Source organism: Salminus brasiliensis, chromosome 9 (assembly GCF_030463535.1).
Source record: "Salminus brasiliensis chromosome 9, fSalBra1.hap2, whole genome shotgun sequence".
In the NCBI taxonomy this organism is placed as follows: Eukaryota; Metazoa; Chordata; class Actinopteri; order Characiformes; family Bryconidae; genus Salminus; species Salminus brasiliensis.
This window is the reverse complement of record NC_132886.1, coordinates 8,067,370-8,088,791: the sequence shown is the minus strand read 5'-3', so window position 1 is coordinate 8,088,791 and position 21,422 is coordinate 8,067,370. Positions and strand designations below refer to the sequence as shown.

General features: G+C 38.5%; 1 protein-coding gene across 5 annotated transcripts in view; it reads left to right on the top strand.

Moving 5' to 3' along the window:
- The window catches only part of LOC140561969 (laminin subunit alpha-3), a 142,767-nt gene extending 127,129 nt beyond the window's left edge, over nucleotides 1-15,638 (top strand). For 3 of the 5 annotated variants that reach the window (XM_072687276.1, XM_072687275.1, XM_072687274.1), the window contains exons 74-85: nucleotides 800-940; nucleotides 1,120-1,250; nucleotides 2,317-2,451; nucleotides 2,719-2,851; nucleotides 9,116-9,246; nucleotides 9,738-9,918; nucleotides 11,060-11,224; nucleotides 11,364-11,526; nucleotides 12,308-12,432; nucleotides 12,566-12,659; nucleotides 12,943-13,062; nucleotides 14,056-15,638. In XM_072687276.1, the coding sequence (XP_072543377.1) occupies nucleotides 800-940; nucleotides 1,120-1,250; nucleotides 2,317-2,451; nucleotides 2,719-2,851; nucleotides 9,116-9,246; nucleotides 9,738-9,918; nucleotides 11,060-11,224; nucleotides 11,364-11,526; nucleotides 12,308-12,432; nucleotides 12,566-12,659; nucleotides 12,943-13,062; nucleotides 14,056-14,246 (1,710 nt within the window). In that variant the 3' untranslated portion in view covers nucleotides 14,247-15,638. Of the gene's footprint in view, nucleotides 1-799; nucleotides 941-1,119; nucleotides 1,251-2,316; nucleotides 2,452-2,718; nucleotides 2,852-3,830; nucleotides 4,201-9,115; nucleotides 9,247-9,737; nucleotides 9,933-11,059; nucleotides 11,225-11,363; nucleotides 11,527-12,307; nucleotides 12,433-12,565; nucleotides 12,660-12,942; nucleotides 13,063-14,055 lie in introns of those variants that run through there. The other 2 variants (XM_072687277.1, XM_072687278.1) reach the window with 2 other exon arrangements.
- The last annotated feature ends 5,784 nt before the right edge of the window (nucleotides 15,639-21,422 follow it).

The window sequence follows — 21,422 nt, the reverse complement described above, 5'->3', positions numbered from 1 at the left end:
TCCTTTACACAGCACACAAGCTGGGCAGACGTTAGTTTAAACCTCTATAAAGAACCAAACACTGACAAACTAATCTCCTGTAGTATTATTTTATTTATTTATTTTTACCAAAGTTACCAAATGTTACCAAAGTATAATGGATATATTATATATATATATATACTGGCTTTGTGATGCCGATTGACATTAATTAGTGATTATTAAACTTTTATTTTAACTCACATAAACCAATAAACCTGTCACTATCTAGAACCCACATGAATCAAAATGCTGCCAATTACACACTAATAATACTGTCCATTTAGGTAATAATTTATGCTCATTCATTTCAAAAACAGGGTGGTAACGAAGCGTTTTTTGAACATCTTTACAACTAATAATTCAATTGTAGGGAATTTACATATAACAAACATCCAATGCTGTACTAATAAAGGACATAATGAATAAAGCTTAATGCATCATGAATAAATAATTTAATATCTCTAAATCAGGCTTTGGGTATTTAAATTAGGGTATTTTGGGTATTTTTTAGACCTGGTTCTATGTTATAGTTTTGATGTTTTAGGCTTATTATGTTTTAATGTTATTATATGGTCTTTCTGTGGAGATCTAAGCAGATATAGGATAAATTGATTGGGAAAAGTAAATAAAAGAAATAAAGGGAAAATTAGACTCGCAAGACCCTGTAGATCTCTCCAAAACTGTTCCCGTCAAATATAAAGTGCTTAAAGTTGTAAAGCTCTTTAAGATCTTCGTGTTTCTGTATTTGGATTTTCACTGTGATGTTTTTTCTTTGCAGACTATTCGGGAGGCAGAGTTCCTTGTCGGCGGCTCTTTAGAGACCCCGCCCGCAGGCTTCGACCTCTCTACAGATGTGGTGCTGTCCCTCGGCTTCAGGAGCACAGAGAAAGACGGCCTCCTGCTGCAGAACAAGCAGGCTGTTAGTTTCTTCTTCAAGCTCTCATTGTGATACACATGTACAGAAGCATGTAGAGGAATGATAATAGAGAAATGCAGTCATACACTGCAGGGTTCTCCTTCTCTCTACTACTGTCTGCTTGTTATCTTGATGATCAGAAGTAATGACTTCATCTCATTGTCTTGTGATTTCTGCTGCAGGTCAGTGAATTCGTGCTGGTTATGGAAAATGGTTATGTGATGCTGACTTTCCAAAACAGAGTGTGGAGATCTAAGAAACAGTACCAAGATGGAGAATGGCATTATCTTACTGTTGTCAAAACGGGTCAAAAGTAAGTGTGGCACTTTTTCTGATGCTTTTCTGATGCTTGTCCTATATTTTTAGCACAGTTTAAAGGAAAAGCACATCAGAAATAACCTCACATGACTTTCAAACTGAGCAAATCTTAAAAAAAAACACTTTTTTTTTTTTTTTTTTTTTTTTTTGTTCATTTTATTTGTTGAATTTTTCCCTTTTTTTCAAATTTGGTAATGTCAATTAACCCACCCGTTCATAGCTCCCCCTAGCTTTAGCTATGCTCCCGACATTAGGAGGGTCTAAACTTACAAAGTCAGCCAACGCTCAGAAGGTTGGCGCCAGGTCGGCACAGGCTCCTCTGCACCAGCTAACATCGCTTTTAAGAGTGATGAGGGGAGAGAGCGCCATCTACCCACCCGGAGAGAACACGGCCAATTATGCTCTCTCTGACTCCAGCTGCTGAAGGCAAAGCGACATGGTTCGGAATTCGAACTTGCAACCCCTGGGCCATAGAGGCCATAGAGGGATTAACCTGCTGAGCCACTCGGAGCCAGAAGAAGGGTTATTTGACTTGTAACAATAGTAGAACCTGTTTTGGTGTTATGTAGAACCATTTTAAGGATGTTCTGCAAATAATCGTTTACAGGATGATTACCAGATCAAGCCAAATCCAAGTTTGTTGGTCACATACATAGTCCTGCAGGGTACAACTAGCATGAAATGCTTTGATGACTGTCGGGTCACATTTAAGAAATAAAATGAAGAGACAGGAGGATAAAAATATAAATATTCTGCATTTAAAAACACTGATAAAGACTTTTTATTAGGAATTTTGGCTTGCTTTCTGGGAGTCTTTATATTTCATCTTACTGGATTCCTGTAAAGCTGCTTTGCGACATCGCCAGTTGTAAAAAAAAAGATCTGAAATTTCAGAAAATTCATAGGTAGATATTGGTGAATGAGGCTCAATGGTATTTTCTTTTAAGGACATCAGTCAGCACAGGAAAACCACAGCTTGATCACTGCTTACCTGTCCTGTGTTTTCAGTGGACACTGGTCAATAAATGGATGCATAATGCATTATGTCTCTTGTGTTGCAGTGTCGAGTTTCGAGTTGATGAAAATGATGTCGGAGAAATGGTCTCAGTCTCACGCACAACCAGCATTGTCTCGGATAACATTGTATTGGGCCAGGGCTTCTTCACCGGCTGCTTGTCCAATCTCTACATGAGAAGGTTACCATCATCACTGGTCTACAGTGAATTTTTTGCTGTGTTGATTCTCATGTATTTGTATCCTGCGGTTCTCTGGACTTCCTAGTGTGTAGCAGTAACACTATCAGTAAATGGAGGAAGATATAGTAAATATGATGAGACATATTGATTGACTAGTTACATTTAAAAGGACAGCTAATATAATTGTGTGAAGTCATAAACATAGTTATGGATGGAGTTACGTTTTTATGTCTTTTGTACCTAAAATATTAAATCTGTATTTTACAGGCCTGACTTTATGTACAAACCTGAGGACCTCAGTAAATTCTCCTCAAGTGGAGAGCTGTACCTGGGTAGGTGTGATGCTCCGAGGCCTCCAGAGAACATGCTGACTAATCCCACTAATCAGGCCGTCAGTCAGGTAAGCATCAAGCAGCTACAAGACTAAATGTTTTTGAGTTTGGAGGTTTCTGCAGTGTGTGGTTCTAAAATGTAACATACAACTATTCTGAGAACCACAACCAGGTTTTAACTTCAGACATAACGCAGATTCACAAATAATACAGTTTCAGATACAGTACAGGTTCAGACATAATATTTAGACATAGTACAGGTGGAGAAATGCTACAGTTCCAGAATATAGTGCAGATCAAGACATAATACAGCTTTAATATAATACATATTTAAACAACATATATACAGTACAGGTTTACACACTACATCGGTTTCTATACAATATTGTTTATACACTATACAGATTTACACACTAAACATGTTTAAAGACAGTACAGGTTTATATACAGCTTAGTTTTATACCTAACCCAAGTTTATACATACAGTTTTAAACACAATACAGGTATACACACAGTACAGGTTTATATATAATCCGGGTTTATACATTATACATGTTTACACACTATACAGGTTTAAAAACAGTATAGCTTTATACACAACACAGGTTTATATACAATCTGTGTTTACATGCTATACATGTTTACACGCTTTACATGTTTACACACTTTACATGTTTACGCATAATACAGGTTTATATACAGTGCAGGTTTTTACACTAGACAGAGCAGATGTCTATACAATGCAGTTTATACATAATATAGGTTTACATACAGGTTTAATCTAAACCCTAATCCAGGTTCAGATATTACACAGGTTTACATCAAACACATCAAACACATTTGCACCAGACTAGAAGGAAAGCATGAACATGCCTAATGCAGATGACAGTAGTGCCTTAACACAGCTACTACATACTGTGTATTTAGTACTGAGTACTGAGAACTGAACTAAGTGACTCATAAATAATTCCTCGGTGGAACCCATCTTCCATCTTCAGTCTGAAACTGCTGCACTGCTCACGTGTGTGTTGTGTACTTTATTTCCAGAGATGAAGACAATCCTGAGAGAGTGGACTAACAGGGAGATGTTTGCCTCAGCTTGCCCTCCAATCTCTTAAAATGTCTCATCTTAGGCCGCTGCTCTGTGATACCTAATTTGATTACTGCATGAACAGGTTTATCATCAGTACTTTCACTATTGAATATGTTTTCCACAGAGACGTATGTTTCCATTTCTAACCTTTTTTTATAAAGACGACCATTGAGAGGAAAAAATGAACAATGTTTTCTTTTCCATTTTTTCAAACTGTTTCTTTCAGAAACTTTCAGTCTCTGTATCACTGCACTGTCGATATCAGAACCAATGTCTGTCAAGTAGTGGCCTACTAATAAATCTTCTAACCAAGTTCTCACTTAATCAGATGAAATACTCATCATTTGTTTCTATTCACTTTTCCACTCAAACAACACTCTAATAATCCCATAATCTCCAAACCCATGCCTCTCAATACATCTTACCAGACGTGTGTGTGTGTGTGTGTGTGTGTGTGTGTGTGTGTGTGTGTGTACTACTATTCCTGTGAGAATCAGATGTCCTTAAGTTGACATTACAACATGGAAAAAGCCCAAGTGGTCCTCACTTCTCAACAGACTGTTCAACAGTTGAGCTTGAAAAAGTTTAGCACTAGGTTTAGATGTAGGTTACTGAGGTTAGGTTAGGTTTAAGTCAGGGCTTAGATTAGGGTTAATTGGGTGAAGGGTAGGGCTGGACCTAGAATGTTAATGGCAGGGGTTAGGTTTAGGTTTAATATGGTTATAGCTGGGATTACATTTGACTTTGATCTTAAAATGGTTTGGGTTAGGTTTAGTCTTTAAATGGTTATAGGTGGGGTTAGGATTAGATTTAAGCTTAGTATGGTTGGAGTTATGGTTAGATTAAGGCTTATTATTGTTATAGCTAATATTAAGGTTAGGTTTAGGCTTAGTTTGATTGGGGTTAGGGCTAGGTTTAGGCTTATTATGGTTATGGTTGGGTTTTGGTGTAGGCTTGGCATTACTTTGCAACAACAATACAAAAATCAATGGCAGTCCTCACAAATATAGTAAACCAAAGTATGTGTATGTACATATACGGTATATATATACATATATATATATATATATGTTTGTGTGTGGAGTGTGTGTTTGGGTCACAGGTTATACTCAATATTGTGGAACTTGCACTACATGCCAATTTACAGTTTCTTCACCTGTAAAATCAGTACTCAGGCTGTGAGAAGAGCATCTGTGAAGTTAAAAGAGAACGCTGAGACTGGGAAGCCAGTGAATCCGTGTTGCCTCTAAAGGATTTGTATGAAGATTAAAGCAGCTGGAGCAGCTATGGGTCTTGCCAAGTCATTAATGTAAATGTCTGCAGGCTCGCAGAACATGAAGGGAACTCAGGAATGTATCACTACACTGATTCAGTGTTACTGCACCTGCTCACTCTGGAGACTTGCACCAGTTCCTCAGTATCTGTATAATGGAATGAGTCGTAAACAGTCATTCAGAGTGGGTTTCATGTGAAGTACATAATTATACAGAAATCATATAAAAATGTCTAAAATGGATTTCTTTACAGTGGTGTTGATGGGAACTAGGGGTTGCAATATTTACAATATGAATAACGCCATTTTATTTACTGTCCACGAGCACCAGTCAGCCTCCACAAATCTCACTTAATGTGAATCCGTCAGTTGTTGATTACATTAAATTTCCTGATGAACAGACCAATAAAAAATTTACATTGACTTCCACTGACAGTTAACAGTTGACAGCGATTTTATGTAATGATGATGATAGGATATACACCATATGTCCAAATGTTTGTGGACACTCCTTCTAATTGCTGACACGTGCAAATGCACACACACCGCTTGTCTAGTACCTCTAGAGAAGTATTGCCAATAGTATAGGATAAATATAAACCTACTGGCACCATGCCAGGTGTGGGCTAGAGGGGTATAAAGCTGTGTTCTCTGGAATGATGGATGGTGCTCTATCCAGTATTTTTGGGATGGGATGGGGTGGTCATCATCCAACATCCTGACCTCACTAATGCTCCTGTCGCAGGATGCAATCAAATCCTCACAGCAGTGGTCCTCCTAAATCTAGTTGAAAGTCTTCTTTCCTGGACAGTAGAGACAGTTACTCCAACAACAGCAGGATAAACTCGTTTTAATTCCCTTGATTTTAGAAAAAAAACAATAAGATGAGCAGATGTCTTTTGTCCATGTAGTATGCATTTTACACAGACATTTAAATATGTTTAGGTATAAAACTTACTCAGACTTATACAGTAGTGTCCCCACATTTCATAAAATAGCTTATAGAGGCTAAGTTGAAAGCTTCAGACACCTGGTTCCATTCACTACCACTGTGAACAATTCTGACTGAGTACATTTCTCTAGAATGTTCAACAAACCACCTTGGCTGACCTTAAACATTTAATATTATATTCAGGGTATATAATTATCTATAAAATATGAAAAGTATTCTCCTTTAATGCAGCGTCACATTAACACACTTTCAACTGCCAAACAAATTTCTCAAAAATGAGAATACATTTTTATATTTAAATACTTGGGGGGGGGGGCGGTTTTGTAGGTTGATACAGTATGATGATTATTTAATTATTTATTCATGATTATTAATTTAATAACATTTTTTTATATGAGAACCTAACAACCCAACATATTTTTTGGTCAAAATTATGAAAAAAATACAAATAACTAAATTAATAAATGTGAACAGAGCTTTAAATGATCCCATAATAAAAATGATAAATCTCTATAACCTGAATAATGACACTGTTATGAATACTATCCAGAAAGACTTGTTTTTCAAAAGTGATCAAATCTGGAGGCAGAAACATTGACAAAAAGGATGTAGCAGACCATTAAAGTAGATTTCTAGACTTTTAATTAGAACATCTACGTTTTGCTGAGTAGTTTATAATATTCAGTATATACAACATATTGACGTAATCACTCCAAAAACCTTGTATCTCCATTTAGCTGTTTTTTACATTTTGACATAATGTGAATCTGTTCTTTACATTGTGTCAAAATATCATAATAACTAATATAAATGCTACAAAAGTTATGGAATCTTACATTGACTTTTATTAAAGTTGTCATTTTGGAGATTTTTGGACATGTTTTTGTGTGATATGTAGCAATGATATGTACATTAATAGACATTTAAGGTTAGCTTTGTGCCTTTATATACATTATAATATCTGTTTTTAATTTACATAATACTAATCATATACCTCCAATTACAGCTTTTTTCCATTGATGAACTGTGTAGTCATGTTAAGTCATTTACAGTGAATTATGCACTATGATGATAACTCTACTGAGGACATCCACATATCCACATATCACTTTTTGGATCTTTGAAAGGTTAAGTCAGGCTTCACACCTGTGATGCATGTTGGTCCTTATTCTGTGATTACAAACCATTTGTTAATCACTTCTCAGTCTAATTTAAAAAAGAAACAAAAATGACGGCCAGAGCTCAGAGTAAGCTCTCATTTTATGAAAAGATGAAACAAGGGCAATGTGAGTAATGGCCAAATACCAGTGCCAAAAATGTAAAAATGAAGAAATATTAAATAACACTGAATTAAGCTGTCTGACCATGGGAAGATTTATCTCATCATGGCTCAGAAACAGCCTGAAACAAGGGTTTAATATGAACACTAACCCTGGAACCAGGCATAGAATAATACATACAAATAATAATAATAATAATAATAATAATAATAATAATGTGATGTTAAAATGTTTGGAGTCAGCTATCATGAATATTTTCATTTATTGACTAATTTCTATCAATCTAAAGTCCTGTAATTATAAAAATAACTTGTAATTGTAATTATAGTATGTAACTGTGGAGTTACTATATTACTGAAGTGCTTTATTATAGTGTAATTATATAAAAATAAAAATATAAAAATTATATATTTATAATAAAAAACATAATAAAATAAGTATCACATTACTTGGATGGTCTATTGTAGATGCTCACCTGACATTCAACTCACATTTAACTGAATATCTATTAAATGCCGCTAAACTCTTGAATGTGAAGTTGACTGTAAATGACTGTCTATTGAATGTAAACCTGCACCCAACCTTAACATAAACCTTAAACTTAACCTTAAATCTAAACCCAACCCTAATCTTGAATCAACCCTATCCCTAACCCAAATTTTCCCCGTACCTTTGAATTAACTCTAAATCTTAATCCTAAACCTAACCCTAACCTTAACCCAAATCTTAAATATAACCCTAAACCTAAACCATGTTAGGGTTAGGTGTAGGTTTACATTCATCTTAGAGTTCAGCTGCATTTAATAGATGTTCAGTTGAACGTCAGATGAGTCCCTATAATGGACCATCCAGGTAAAGTGTTATCCCATATCTATCCTATATCTATTTCTAGATGATCTTGTCGTTGTTTCATGTTTTGGAGAACAATAGAGATAGTAAATCTACCATATTCAGTTATTATTTATGGTAAAATGATCTTCCTTAAGGTTTAAATACATTCTGGGTTTTCATGATGGGCCATCATTTATTGTCAGTAATTTTACCATCTAACAACATGAAACAACATGAAGGTAGACTGACATCTGATGGAGTCAGTAGGCCGGTTTACTGAACAGGGATTATTGGGTATAGTCCTGGACTTCACAGCATTCTGAAGGGAAAGTATCCATTGGCAGGAAAACTGCTCTCATAATGTGGAGAAAGCCTAGAGTAGACCTCTGACCTGACTACACTGAGGTTCTGACCTCAGCAGCCGGGGTTGATTATCTTACAGTGCTGTCAGGGAGCTTGTGATGATACTGAAAGATGATAAAGTCAGAAGTGAACAGAAGGCCTGAAGGTGGACTGAATCTTCAGACATTTGAGGAAAAACTGATCAAATGATGCAATCACTGATGGTTATGATGTGGTATTAGCACAGGTACACAGACAGGCTCCTGATCTTGGAACAGTAATTGGATAAAGAAATGAATTGGTCGGAGGTAAAAGGTGTAGCCCTAATGGACACCTGGACTTCTGCATCAAGGGGTCAACTTCCACTGCTCAGAACGGAAGCACTGTCATTTACTTCTAAAGTCGTTGCTGGATTTCCAATAATAATGATAATAATATCACTTCCAGCACCTCTCTCTCTCTCTTTTTCACAGCTGGACGGATGGAGATAGCAGTGACACGTGGAGAAGACTGGAGGTAACTTCTGATTGATCAATTGCTACTTATGTGTGTTTCAAACAGGATGGCAGAAAAGAGCCAAAAGATGCCAATGCCTCCAGCTGCTTCATCCCCACCCCAGTCGCACATTCCATTCGTCTGGCTGGAGCCTCCAGCAGCCAGAGCTACACCCTTCCCACCCCTCTCACTAACAGGTGGGTCCTGTCCATTGTCAGCTGAAAAAACATCCCGGATCATTTGCTCAAAGTGCTGTGCCATTGGCCACCAGCACCAGCCTTGCACCCATTGGTGCATGGTCTCCACAAGACCTCTGAAGGCCTACCAAAAGTGGTCCAAAGGAAGGACAACTGGGGTACCCAAGGCTCAATAACGAAGGCCCCACCTCACAACCTACAGGGCTTAAAGGATCTGCAGCTAACATCTTGGTGCCAGATACCACAGCAGGTCATCAGGTCACCAGTTGTCCTTCCTTGGACCACGTTTGGTAGGTACTGACCACTGCACAGCCAGGAAAAGCCCACAAGACCTGCCTGATGTTTTGAGAGGATGCTCTGACTCAGTCGTCTAGCCACTGTAATAATCAGTGTAATGCTTGTACTTAATGTTATGGCTGATCTGTGTATGTCTAGTTTGAGTCTTTGTGGGGTTTGAGGCAGTCTTGTCTAACAGATTCTCTGCTCTGCAGGTTGTCCTTTTCTTTAGATGTTAAGACGAAGTCAGCAGAGGGGCTTCTGCTGTACATTCCAGCCAAGCAGGACAACTACCACATGGCTCTTTACGTGTCCAGGGGGAGAATTCGCTTATCCATGGAGCACAAAGTCGAGATCTTCAACAGAGAAACATACAACGATGGAAAGTGGCACACGGTTAGTGTTGACAGGTTTGTTTGTTTGTTTGTTTGTTTATTTAAGCAGGGGTTCAGCGCATCATTTTATACCTGACACCACTGACATACACTACATGGACAGAAGTATTGGGACACCTGCTCATTCATTGTTTCTTCTGAAATCAAGGGTATTAAAAAAAGCTTATCCTACTTTTTTGGAGTAACTGTTTCTACTGTCCAGTGAGAAAGGCTTTTTACTAGGTTAATTGGAGGAGCATTGTTGTGAGGATTTGATTGCATTCAGCGACAAGAATGTTAGTGAGTTCAGGATGTTGGACGATCACCACCCCACCTCATCATCCCCAACTCTTCAATTTATCTTAAAAGTGCACAGTTCCACAGCTCAATGATGGGGGGCTTTAAACCCCTCTAATATGCCGATAGGTTCATGTTTATCTGCTTCAGAGAGTCCTATTCTATTGGCAGTACTTTTCTACAGGGACTAGACAAGCTGTGTGCAGGTGTGCATTTGCACATCTGTGTCAGCAATGGGAGCAACTTAAAATAGCTGAATGCATTCATTAGAAGGGGTGTCCACAAACATTTGGACATTTAGTGTAGAATTCTACACTATATGTCCAAATGTTTGTGGACACCCCTTCTAATGAATGCATTCAGCTAACCTTTGGACATATAGTGTAGAAGGGGTGTCCACAAACATTTGGACATATAGTGTAGAATATACACTATATGTCCAAATGTTTGTGGACACCCCTTCTAATGAATGCATTCAACTATTTTAAGTTGCAAACATTGCTGACACAGATGTGCAAATGCACACACACAGTTAGTCTAGTCCCTGTAGAGAAGAAGTACTGGCATTAGAATAGGACTCCTTGGAGCAGATAAACATGAACACATTGGCATTATAGATGCCATACCCTCTTTAATGTAAGGGGACTTCAAATGGGTGTTAATTGAGGGATGCCATAGAAGGAATGTTCTTTACCAACTTAACGGTTCTTCACACACTGTTGGTTCCTTACAGGAGGTGGAGGTTCTTGCAGCGTAGTCATAAACCGAGTGGTTTAGACACCAGGATTACAGCAGTCTAAGGAAACTATGGCAGCCTGAAGAGAATCATGCTGCTGTGGCTCCTCACGGTCTGTTTTGTCCTGTAGGTAACGCTGAGCCTTGAGAAGCGAAGGTACCGTCTGGTGATTGACGGCCTCAGGGCACAGGATCGAGTCCTGAATGCCGGAGAAGTTCACAGAGGGTCTTCCATCCAGCTGAGCTCAACTATTTACCTGGGCACTCCTCCAACATCCATGCATGAAGATCTGAAGGTAATTCAAGGGAACTAATATAATAATTCTTAACTTCCAATTCCACAAAGTAATGCTTTAATAAGAGTGTACATTTCTGCTAACGCTCAAGCGTCCAGTAGTTCCAAAAACAGTAAAGATCTCTCAACCTCATTTCCAGAAGAAGAAGTTGCCTGACCATGGTGTGGTTGGCTGTATTCGCAATTTCAAAATGAATGACTCGCCTATGGCAGTAGCAGCGGTGAATCGTGGTGTGGGTCCCTGTTTTGAGGGTCACTCAGAGAGTGGGGCCTACTTCTCAGAAGGAGCTTATGTTATTGTTGGTGAGTTGTGAGCCTACTGTTTAATACTAGAAGGGGTGCTGTGGTGTAGGATTAATACATCGTCTTCTAATCTAGTGGAGAAAATCTATCTATCTGTCTGTCATCTGTCAGTCTGTCTATCTATCTATCTATCTATCTGTCTGTCTATCTATCTATCTATCTGTCTGTCTGTCTGTCTGCCTGTCTATCTATCTATCTATCTATCTATCTATCTATCTATCATCTGTCAGTCTGTCTGTCTGTCTGCCTGTCTGTCTTTCTACCTGTCTATCTATCTATCAGTCAGTCTGTCTGTTCATTTAGTAAAAGCTGTTTATTATAATATTAAAGTAACATTATTCATGAAAGCTCTTACTGGCTACAGTTTGAAAAGAGGCAGTGGCTGGTTAAACATGTATTGAAGGAGACATGTTATGTCCTTGCCCTCCTAGTGAGCATTGCTAGTGCTAGGGGGAGCTATGAAAGGGTGGGTTAATTGGCAGCACAAAATTGAGAAAAATGGAAAATTAAACGAATTAAATAATTTTGCAAAGTAGCACTAACATTAAATCCAGCTGTTCATAATACTATTTAAAAAGCACTATTCATAATGTTTATAATGTGTAACAAATATAGCTGTTTATTATATTTGGACTAACATTTGTTCAACAGTTTGAAGTAATTATAAAATAACACTTTTTAATTTAGTTTTGAAATCATTTGAAAATGTTTACATGTGACGTGTGTAACATGCTGCTCGGTGTCTGTCTGTGAGTGTGACTCTGTGTGTATCTTTGTGCAGATGACTCATTTGTGCTGGGTCAGAGTTTTGAGCTGGTGTTCGAGTTGCGGCCCAGTAAGCAGAGCAGCCTCCTGCTGCACGTGGGAAAACACAACCATCTCACTGTGTTCATGAGGAGCGGAGAGGTGAGGCTTCTGCTGCTCCTCAGAAGGTCGTATAGGTGGGCTGGGTCAGCAGAGAGCCCACTCTATGGCCCCTTTTCTGAATAAAACCCCTCATAAGTAAACTGCACTAACTTTTAATCTGATACATTTCTAGGTGGTGGCTCAGGTGAATAATGGAGGGGGAGAATTTAGCGTGGCTGTCAAGCCAAAGCAGTCTCTGTGTGATGGGGAGTTCCACAGGATAGCAGGTATGGTTTATAAAACATCAGATTTATTAGAAATAATAAGAACATCATGCCACGTTGACGTTGAAGCACCTTTTTACGCTGCACCTTTAGTAGGTCGTAGGTCATTCGGTTAGTCTGTAAGTAGCTAGATCATTGTTGTGGTGCTTCAGATTTAATAACAGAGCACAGAAACTGGGTAACTGTAAATATTTCTATGAATATTTCTATGAATATTTCTATGTTCTCCACTAGTCCTGTGTTTGATTTTGTAAAAACTGACCACTTCATTCTCCATTTCCATCAGTTATTCAACGCAACAATGTGGTGGAGATGCATGTAGACACAGAGGGCAAATACACTATAGGCCCGAGCTCTTCTTCCTTCACTCAGGACACACACCCTGTTTATGTGGGCGGAGTTCCAGGTACTGTATGATGACTTGGCTACATTACTTACAACTAAAAAATATCAGTAAGAGAAACAGATCATTTTTCACTCATTTTAGGTTGAACATCATTTATATTAAGTTTATAACAGTTAAGTTTAAAAAGGCAACTAAAATATTTCACATATGTACACGGCCTACCCACCCTGACCAGTACTGATGAAGATAATGGGCTTTAACTGAGACATTCATTTTTAGCTTTGTGTTAACATTGCATTTGATACTTGATACTTTAAATCATATGAACTCCTCAAACAGCCTGTGGACCGCCGGTGGGCTGAAAATGTTATTAGGAACTTCTGTTACCAGAGAATAGTCCCAGCACTCTGTACAGAAGTCCTTAGCCTAAGCTAGGCCTAAGCATTGCTGTGTTAAGGGGTTAAAGCAATTATTACAGTTCTGATATTTATTTTTTTTAAGTTGACCTCATATTCCTCTTACACCACTTGTAGTTGGTCAGTCAAAAATGTTTGGTGTCTTAACTTTGCTTCTTTAGCGTGGCACTGGGGCTATGAGCCTAATGTAGCTAATAAGTCATGAAAACCCATGATTACCAATCAGCACAATTAGCAAACCACTCTCACATGCTACATTGAACATAACATTAGCACCACCGAAAGGTGACGTGAAACCACTGATTATCTTCACCTACGGTGGCTACATCTGTCAAGGGGTGGGATCTACATATTAGGCAGCAAGTGAACCGTCAGTTCATGAAGTCGATAAGGTGGTAAAATAAGAGAAAATGGGCATGAACCAAACTGTGATGGCTAGACAAGGACTTGGTCAGAACATCTCTAAAACATCAGGCAGGTCTTGTGAGGTGTGTGTAGAGGTGTAGTGGCTGGTATGTACCAAAAGTCCTCAACTCACAATGTACAGGACATTAAGGATCCTCTGCTAATGTTAGTCATCATCACACAGTACTTTTGTCCATTTTTCTAGACAATTTTCTCCTGTTTTGTTTTTCAGATCGACTCAAGTTCTCCCTCCCTGTTACTGACTCCTATGTTGGCTGTATCCAAAACATTGTAATCAACGGGGACGTGATTATCCTTGAGAAGCTCTCTGGTGTATTTGGCCCTGTAAACCTCAGGGAATGTCCAGTTAACGTGAGGCGGCCTCAGCTCAGCCGTAGAGCGAAGTCCGATCCACCGCAGTAAGAAGGCCGTATAAGAATCTATTCCTCAATCTGTCACTAATGGTAGAGTGGCGGGTCAGTGTTTACCAGTTCCAGTCTGTACCAGTTAGCAGTCTGTCCAGCAGGTCAAAGGAACACACGAGTGTCCTTTCTGCCATATCTGTAGCATTCAGATGAATACCACCGAAAATTTCCCTGAACTTTTAAAAAACATACAATAAACACAACAATAAAACACATAATAGACAACATTTCTTTATTTAGTTGTGTCAGAAATTCAAGATGGACCAATAATATGCTCCAAAGTAATTTGCTCTAAAAATCTTTTATATTGAAAGGGTTTTTCCTTCTTCTGTAATGTTGCTGTTGGAGATACAAGGTTTTTCACCAGTGACGGGACATCGCCGCTGTATGTCCAAAATACCAACTTTCAGAAGAATGAAAACAACCATCTTAACTTTCAATGGAAATCAATGTAATAAGAAGTTATTCCAGATCATTTTGGAGCATTTTTTATTGGTCCATTCATCATGAAATTCTGACACAATGTAGAAAGAAAAAAGCCAGACTCTGTCAAAAAGTGAATAACGACAAAAATGGAGATACAAGGTTTTTACGTGACATTGAGCTGTGGAGCAGTGAAACCGTGTTCTCTGGAATGATGGTGCTTCATCCAATACTTTGGGATGAGTTGGGGAGTTGGGAATGACCTCACAAATGTTCTTGTCGCTGAATGCAATCAAATTATCACAACATTGCTCCTCTAATATCTAGTAGAAAGCCTTCACTGGACAGTAGAGACAGTTACTCCAACAAAATAAACAATTTTAATATCAATAAATTGATTTCAGAAGAAACACTGAATGAGTGGCTGTAATCCACTATGGATATTAGAGAGTTCTTCAGGAATCCTTCAATAACTGAAGCTGATGTGGGCCATGCAACATCACAATGACCCAACACATTGCAGCAACTCCATTTTTGAGTGAACAAATCTGATTTTTTTTAACTAAATGCAGGGAAATTTTAAGATCAGCATTATCTACAGATATGGTAAACACACTTAGTAGTTGGAAAACAGTCTTGGCAGGATTTTGCCAAGGAACATTTCTACTGGTGGCGAGTTTACGGAAGAACATATTTTTAAATTATAAGATTCATCAGTCAGCCTTGTTGCAAATATTGAAAGTAAGGCCTGTCCTTTAAGAGACACTGAAAAGGCTGAACCCGGAGGTCACTCTGATGTACTGTATATTAAAGTAGTGTTTTTGACCATTATAATGTTTACCACTGGAGTTCCATTTCTGTAAGCTGTATTATATTTTGTCTTCGAAGGTAAGATTGTGGACCATTTTTATAATATTATCAGTGTTTCTTGTAAAGTTTGTACATGATTAAAATAACCAGAAAATCAACAGGATTTGAACTTGTGCGTCTGATTTTTTGTGTGTGCTTCCTTTTTGTGACATTTTATTCAGTCCAAATGAGGAGCTGGGGATTGTTTCTGTGCAGTTTCAACCTACGCTTTTTAAAACCGGAAATCATCAAATGTAAAGTTCAGTTTGCTTATTGGGTGATAAACTAAGTGAAAAAGCCCAATTTTATATCAATATACAGTGAGTCCAAGAAGTATTTGATCCCTTGCTGATTTTCTTCGTTGGCCCACTAATAAAGACATGATCATTCTATACTTTTAATGGTAGATGTATTCTTACATGGAGAGACAGAATATTAAAAAGAAAATCCAGAAAATAAATCTAAGGAATATATATTAATTGATTTGTATTTCATGGAGTGAAATAAGTATTTGATCCCTTAGTATTCATTAGCAGTTCTGGCTTTTACAGACCAGTTAGACACTCCCAATCAACTTGTTACCTGACCTGAAGCCACCTGTTCTCACTAATCACTTGTGTGAAAAACACCTGTCCACAGAATCAGACAGATCACACAGATTTCAAGTCTCCAACATGGGTAAAACCAAAGAGCTGTCACAGGACCTCAGAGTCAGAATTGTTGACCTTCACAAAGCTGGAATGGGCTACAAAAAGATTAGTAAGGTGTTGGATGTGAAAGTAACATCTATTGGTGCAATTATCAGAAAGTTTAAAGAGTATAACATGACAATCAACAGACCTCGGCCCGGTGCTCCAAAGAAGATTTCGCCTCGTGGGGTGGCAATGATGCTGAGAACAGTCAGAAATCGTCCTGCAACCACTCGGCAGGAGTTAGCAAATGACCTGAAGGCAGCTGGGACCACAGTTTGCAAGGAAACAATTGGCAACACTTTGCGCAACAATGGATTCACATCCTGCAGTGCCCGAAAGGTACCCCTGCTGAAGAGAGCACATGTGGAGGCGCGCCTCAAGTATGCCAATGATCATTTGAAAGATGAACCAAGTTATTGGGAGAAGGTTTTGTGGTCAGACGAGACCAAAATTGAACTTTTTGGCCTCAACTCCACCCGCCATGTGTGGAGGAAGAAAAATGCTGCCTATGACCCCAAGAACACTGTGCCCACCGTCAAGCATGGAGGTGGAAGCATAATGTTTTGGGGGTGTTTCTCTGCCAAGGGTACAGGGCTACTTCACCGCATCACTGGGAAGATGGATGGAGCCATGTACCGCACAATCCTGAGGGACAACCTCCTCCCCTCTGCCAGGGATCTGAAAATGGGCCGTGGTTGGGTCTTCCAACATGATAACGACCCTAAACATACAGCAAAGGCAACAAAGGATTGGCTCAAGAAAAATCACATTAAGGTCATGGAGTGGCCCAGCCAGTCGCCAGACCTCAATCCGATCGAAAATCTATGGAGGGAGCTGAAGGTCAGAGTTGCCAAGCGACAGCCCACCAACCTTCATGATTTAGAGAGGATCTGCAAAGAAGAGTGGGCCAAAATTCCCCCTGGTGTGTGTGCTAAACTTGTGGTTAACTACAACAAACGTCTCACCGCTGTGCTTGCAAACAAAGGCTTTGCCACTAAGTATTGAGTGTGTTTGGCAAGAGGGATCAAATACTTATTTTCCTCATTGAAATACAAATTAATTAAAATATATTCTTTAAAATTATATTCTGGATTTTTGTCTTGATATTCTGTCTCTCCATGTTAGAATATATCTACCATTAAAAGTGCAGAAGGATAGTGTCTTTATTAGTGGGCAAACAAAGAAAATCAGCAAGGGATCAAATACTTCTTGGACTCACTGTAAACAATAAGTGTTCAACTCTGCTCTGAATCAGGAGAGAGAAGCTGGTCAGCATTGGCTTAGTTAGCAGGATGACAGTCTGATCACCACAGAACAATCTCAAATCTGGCTGACTGAGGAAGCTGAATTTTTCGTCCTCATTTTGAGATACCGTCAACATTTGTAAATACTGCGGTATATGGCATTACTGTTATACCCCCCAGGCCTACTGTATTTACAGTGCATTTCATTGGGAACACTACGTGGAACCGTTACGGTCTTCGGCTGTTGTTCTGCTGCATTCATTTTGTGCACTATATTATAGACCTCAGTTCCAACTGATCTTTATGTAGAGCTCAGCTGATCCCTTCCTTCAGCTCTCAATAGCAATAGCAGATTTGCTTAATTTCAGATTCACAAAAAAAGTAAAAAGGATCTGCACTCACACAGAGATTTATTTTCCAAAGGTTGAGGTCAGGAACTGCATCTACAGTCAGGTACATTGAACACTCCGGACTCTCTTCTGCTGTAGAACCCCAGTGAAAACATTCACCTTGCTGTTCAATCTATGGTTCAGGCTGCTGAACAGAAGCTATCATCACTTTTTAAAGGGACATTACTGTGATTCAACATTTGGCAAACTGCTTCATTTTTCTTTTATATACAGAAAACTGCAAGTACTCTGCAAGGCAGTCCAGATTATAGACCGAACGTCTTCAGCTAATTGTAATTTGGTGACTAGTTTTACTGCTTCCTTTCTGCTACTCAGCTACTCTCAACTATCTGCTGACATTAATACCATCATTATTACCTATCATTACTCTCATTACTCTGACCATCACTGCCATGACTATATTAAGTTCTACTATACCATGATTAATATATTATGATTATGATCAGAGCAGTTCAACAGTATTGATGGTTTGGTAACTTTTATCAATAATTAATAAATAGTTCTGATCAGAGGAGGACGGGTCGGACTTGTGAGTCTTGGTTCCTCCCAAGGTTTCTTCCTCCAGCTCTAAGGGAGTTTTTCCATGCCACTGTAGTCTTAGGTTTTCATGTTTTCTTTTGTTATTGATTTCTTGTATTTTTAGTAATTACTGATTGTGTAAAGCTGAGTTGTTTGAATTTCGGTTGATTTGACTCTTAGAGCTGAATTCATCTGACTTTGACTTTGAAAGAGGGAAACATAAGAGTTTAACAACCAGACCTAGGCGTCCTCTAGGCGTTTGTATCAGTTTAATCCACATAAGTGGAGTTATGAAATACTGAATTCTGAAAAGTGGAACATGTCTAAAGCCCTCCCTCCTCCTGGGTTTTCCCAGTCTACTGTCCTATGAATACCATGCATACCCTACCTTCATCTATCATTGTTTCGCACCCCACTACCACCCTGTCACCTCCCTTTAACTCAGCCATAGCTCTCAGTCCTACCTCGATATTGAGGCAATATGACAATAATTTTGTTTTTGTGATAACAATATGCTTTTCTAAGCATATGAAGGAGACTGTTAGTGCTTAATAAACACTGATCAGCTGCAGGTTTCATTACTAACAGTGTGATTAGACTGGTTTCATTAGATAAAGTTCAGAAGATATTGAATAAAATCACTGTATTCAGTACGGGAGAGTCTCTGAATAGTAGTTTTTAGTCTGTGATTACATGTATCGTGATGAATATCGTGTATTGCAAAAAAAGTCTTTAAATATTGTGATATAGTATTTTTACCATATCGCCCAGCCCTAGAAGGGGGTCTGGACTTCTAGCTCAAACAGAAGACACCTGAACTCCAGCCTACTGTTCTCCAAGTTCAGCCCCCTCTCTTAAAGTCACAAAGTCTCCTAACCCTAATTATCATACGCTGATGGCATGGTTACTGAAGTAATGGCGTTTCATTACTCGTCGTGTTACCTTACTTAAACCTGAACCTGAATGTAGCCCACACACAGCAAACCTGTTAATAAAGGCTTGGGGAGCCAAAATGCAAGAGTTGTGGTGGGTCAAGGTTCAAAATGACAAAGCAATACACAAATAAGTAGGTAGGTTTTAAATCCCATTTATAAATGTGTGTTAACAGTGCACTATATATGTTTTATTCAAATACAAAATAGGAAAATAACTGAATAAATTAAATGAACATGTTCCCTTATCAAGTTTGGGGTTACGGTTGTTTTCTGGTAGGTCAAAATGTGGGCAGCTTTGCTATAGACATAAGTTTGATTTCTCCATCCAATAGGTTACAACTGGGAAAATATTAAACTACATTTTAATTAAGAATTTATAAAAATAAAATGGGGGCCAGCGCCACTCTTAAAGCAACACTATGCAGCACTTTTATCTTAAAATAACAGCGTCAAAATCATGTGATGTTCCACTGACCGTAACATGGAGTACAGCAACACTGGCATTACTGCTCCAGGCTCGGCAAGCTGCTAACTACGGTGGGTAACTTTGGAGAAGCAGTCAGGATAATATTTGCAAGAGCTTTAGGGCTGGGTGATATGGTAAAAATACTATATCACAAAGACATCTTTTGCGATACACAATATTCATCATGATACATGTAATCACAGATTAAAAACATCTGTACCTTCAGATTCTTATAAAGATCCTCTTCCAAAATGAATTTGTTGCTCTTCATCTAATTAAACTAGTCTAATTACACTGTAAGTAATGAAACCTGCAGCATATTGTTATCACCATAACAAAATTTATCACAATATGATAAAATATTGTAATACTGCCCAGCTCTAACGTGGCGTAACCCAAGTCATATTTGCGTACAATCCTGTAACATCACTCTGCCGCCTCCGTCCACATGCTTATTTGACTTTCAGCGTCAGTTTGGTATCTCTCAGCTTGTCCAGAAAATGCATCCTTTAATGGGGTCTCAAACCGCAGATTACACTTCCCGACTGTAGGGGGGTCCCAGGAGCAAGAAATGCCAATTTTCCATAGCGTTGCTTTAAGAACCATGTCCCAGTGCTTTTGTACAGTAAAGCTAAATGATATTAGGGCATGGTTTAACCTCTTAAGTCCCTACAGCCTACACATCTTCATTTTCATAACTACATTACTGTTATACTTATATATCAGTTTAAGAGGCCCTAAAATAGAACCCAGTGGGATTCCACAATATATGCTAAAGAAACTGTTACCAAAAATATATATATCACAACAGTTCCTGCATACAGATTAATAACAGAACTACTAACTTAAGGTTCACAAGGTGAAAATGTGAAGTATGATCAGCATAAACCTAAACACAGTCAGAGGAAATAAACTAGATCAGCAGTCTAAAAGGGACATATTGCCTGACTATCTTTCCTTAGTTTCACAGACTGCATCATTTATAGTCTGTATTTTTTTTTTACAAATAAGTAATTAATGAGATTAAACTAATGCAACACCATCCATAATCATTCATTTAAAGCAACTAATTAGTGCTTACCTATTCAGTGGGTGTGTCAACATTGGAATCAGCCCCACCGTATTCCCCTACTGCATCAGACAATATTGCCTATAGTGTTATTTCTCATTCACAATGTTTGCGACTGTTGCCAATTTTCATTCTAAAAGGGATCATGCAGTACTCAGGCGAAAGTTCGACTATATGTGGGCTTTCAATAGAAAATTTAACTCAGAAATTGAAACCTTTAGTGGTAATTTAACATGTGATGTGGTGCAACACTGTGGATTAGAAAGTAGACTGGTTTAACCCATAAATCTTTAGGGATTTAGCACCTGCCTTGATATATATATATATTTTTTGTTGAACAGCATGACGTAAAGGTAAAGTTGTGCAACACATGAATCCATATGAGGCGCATTAGATGCCCATACGCAGGAACAGCAGCAGACAACTATTGAAAACAGCTGAAAACAGCTCTGAGGCACAAGTTCTGCAGGAACTGCAGATATTCAAGAACAGCATCTTCTGAACGCCGCTGTTGCCGATATCTAGATATGTGCGACTCCTATTCGTGCAATAAAAAAAAAAAAAAAC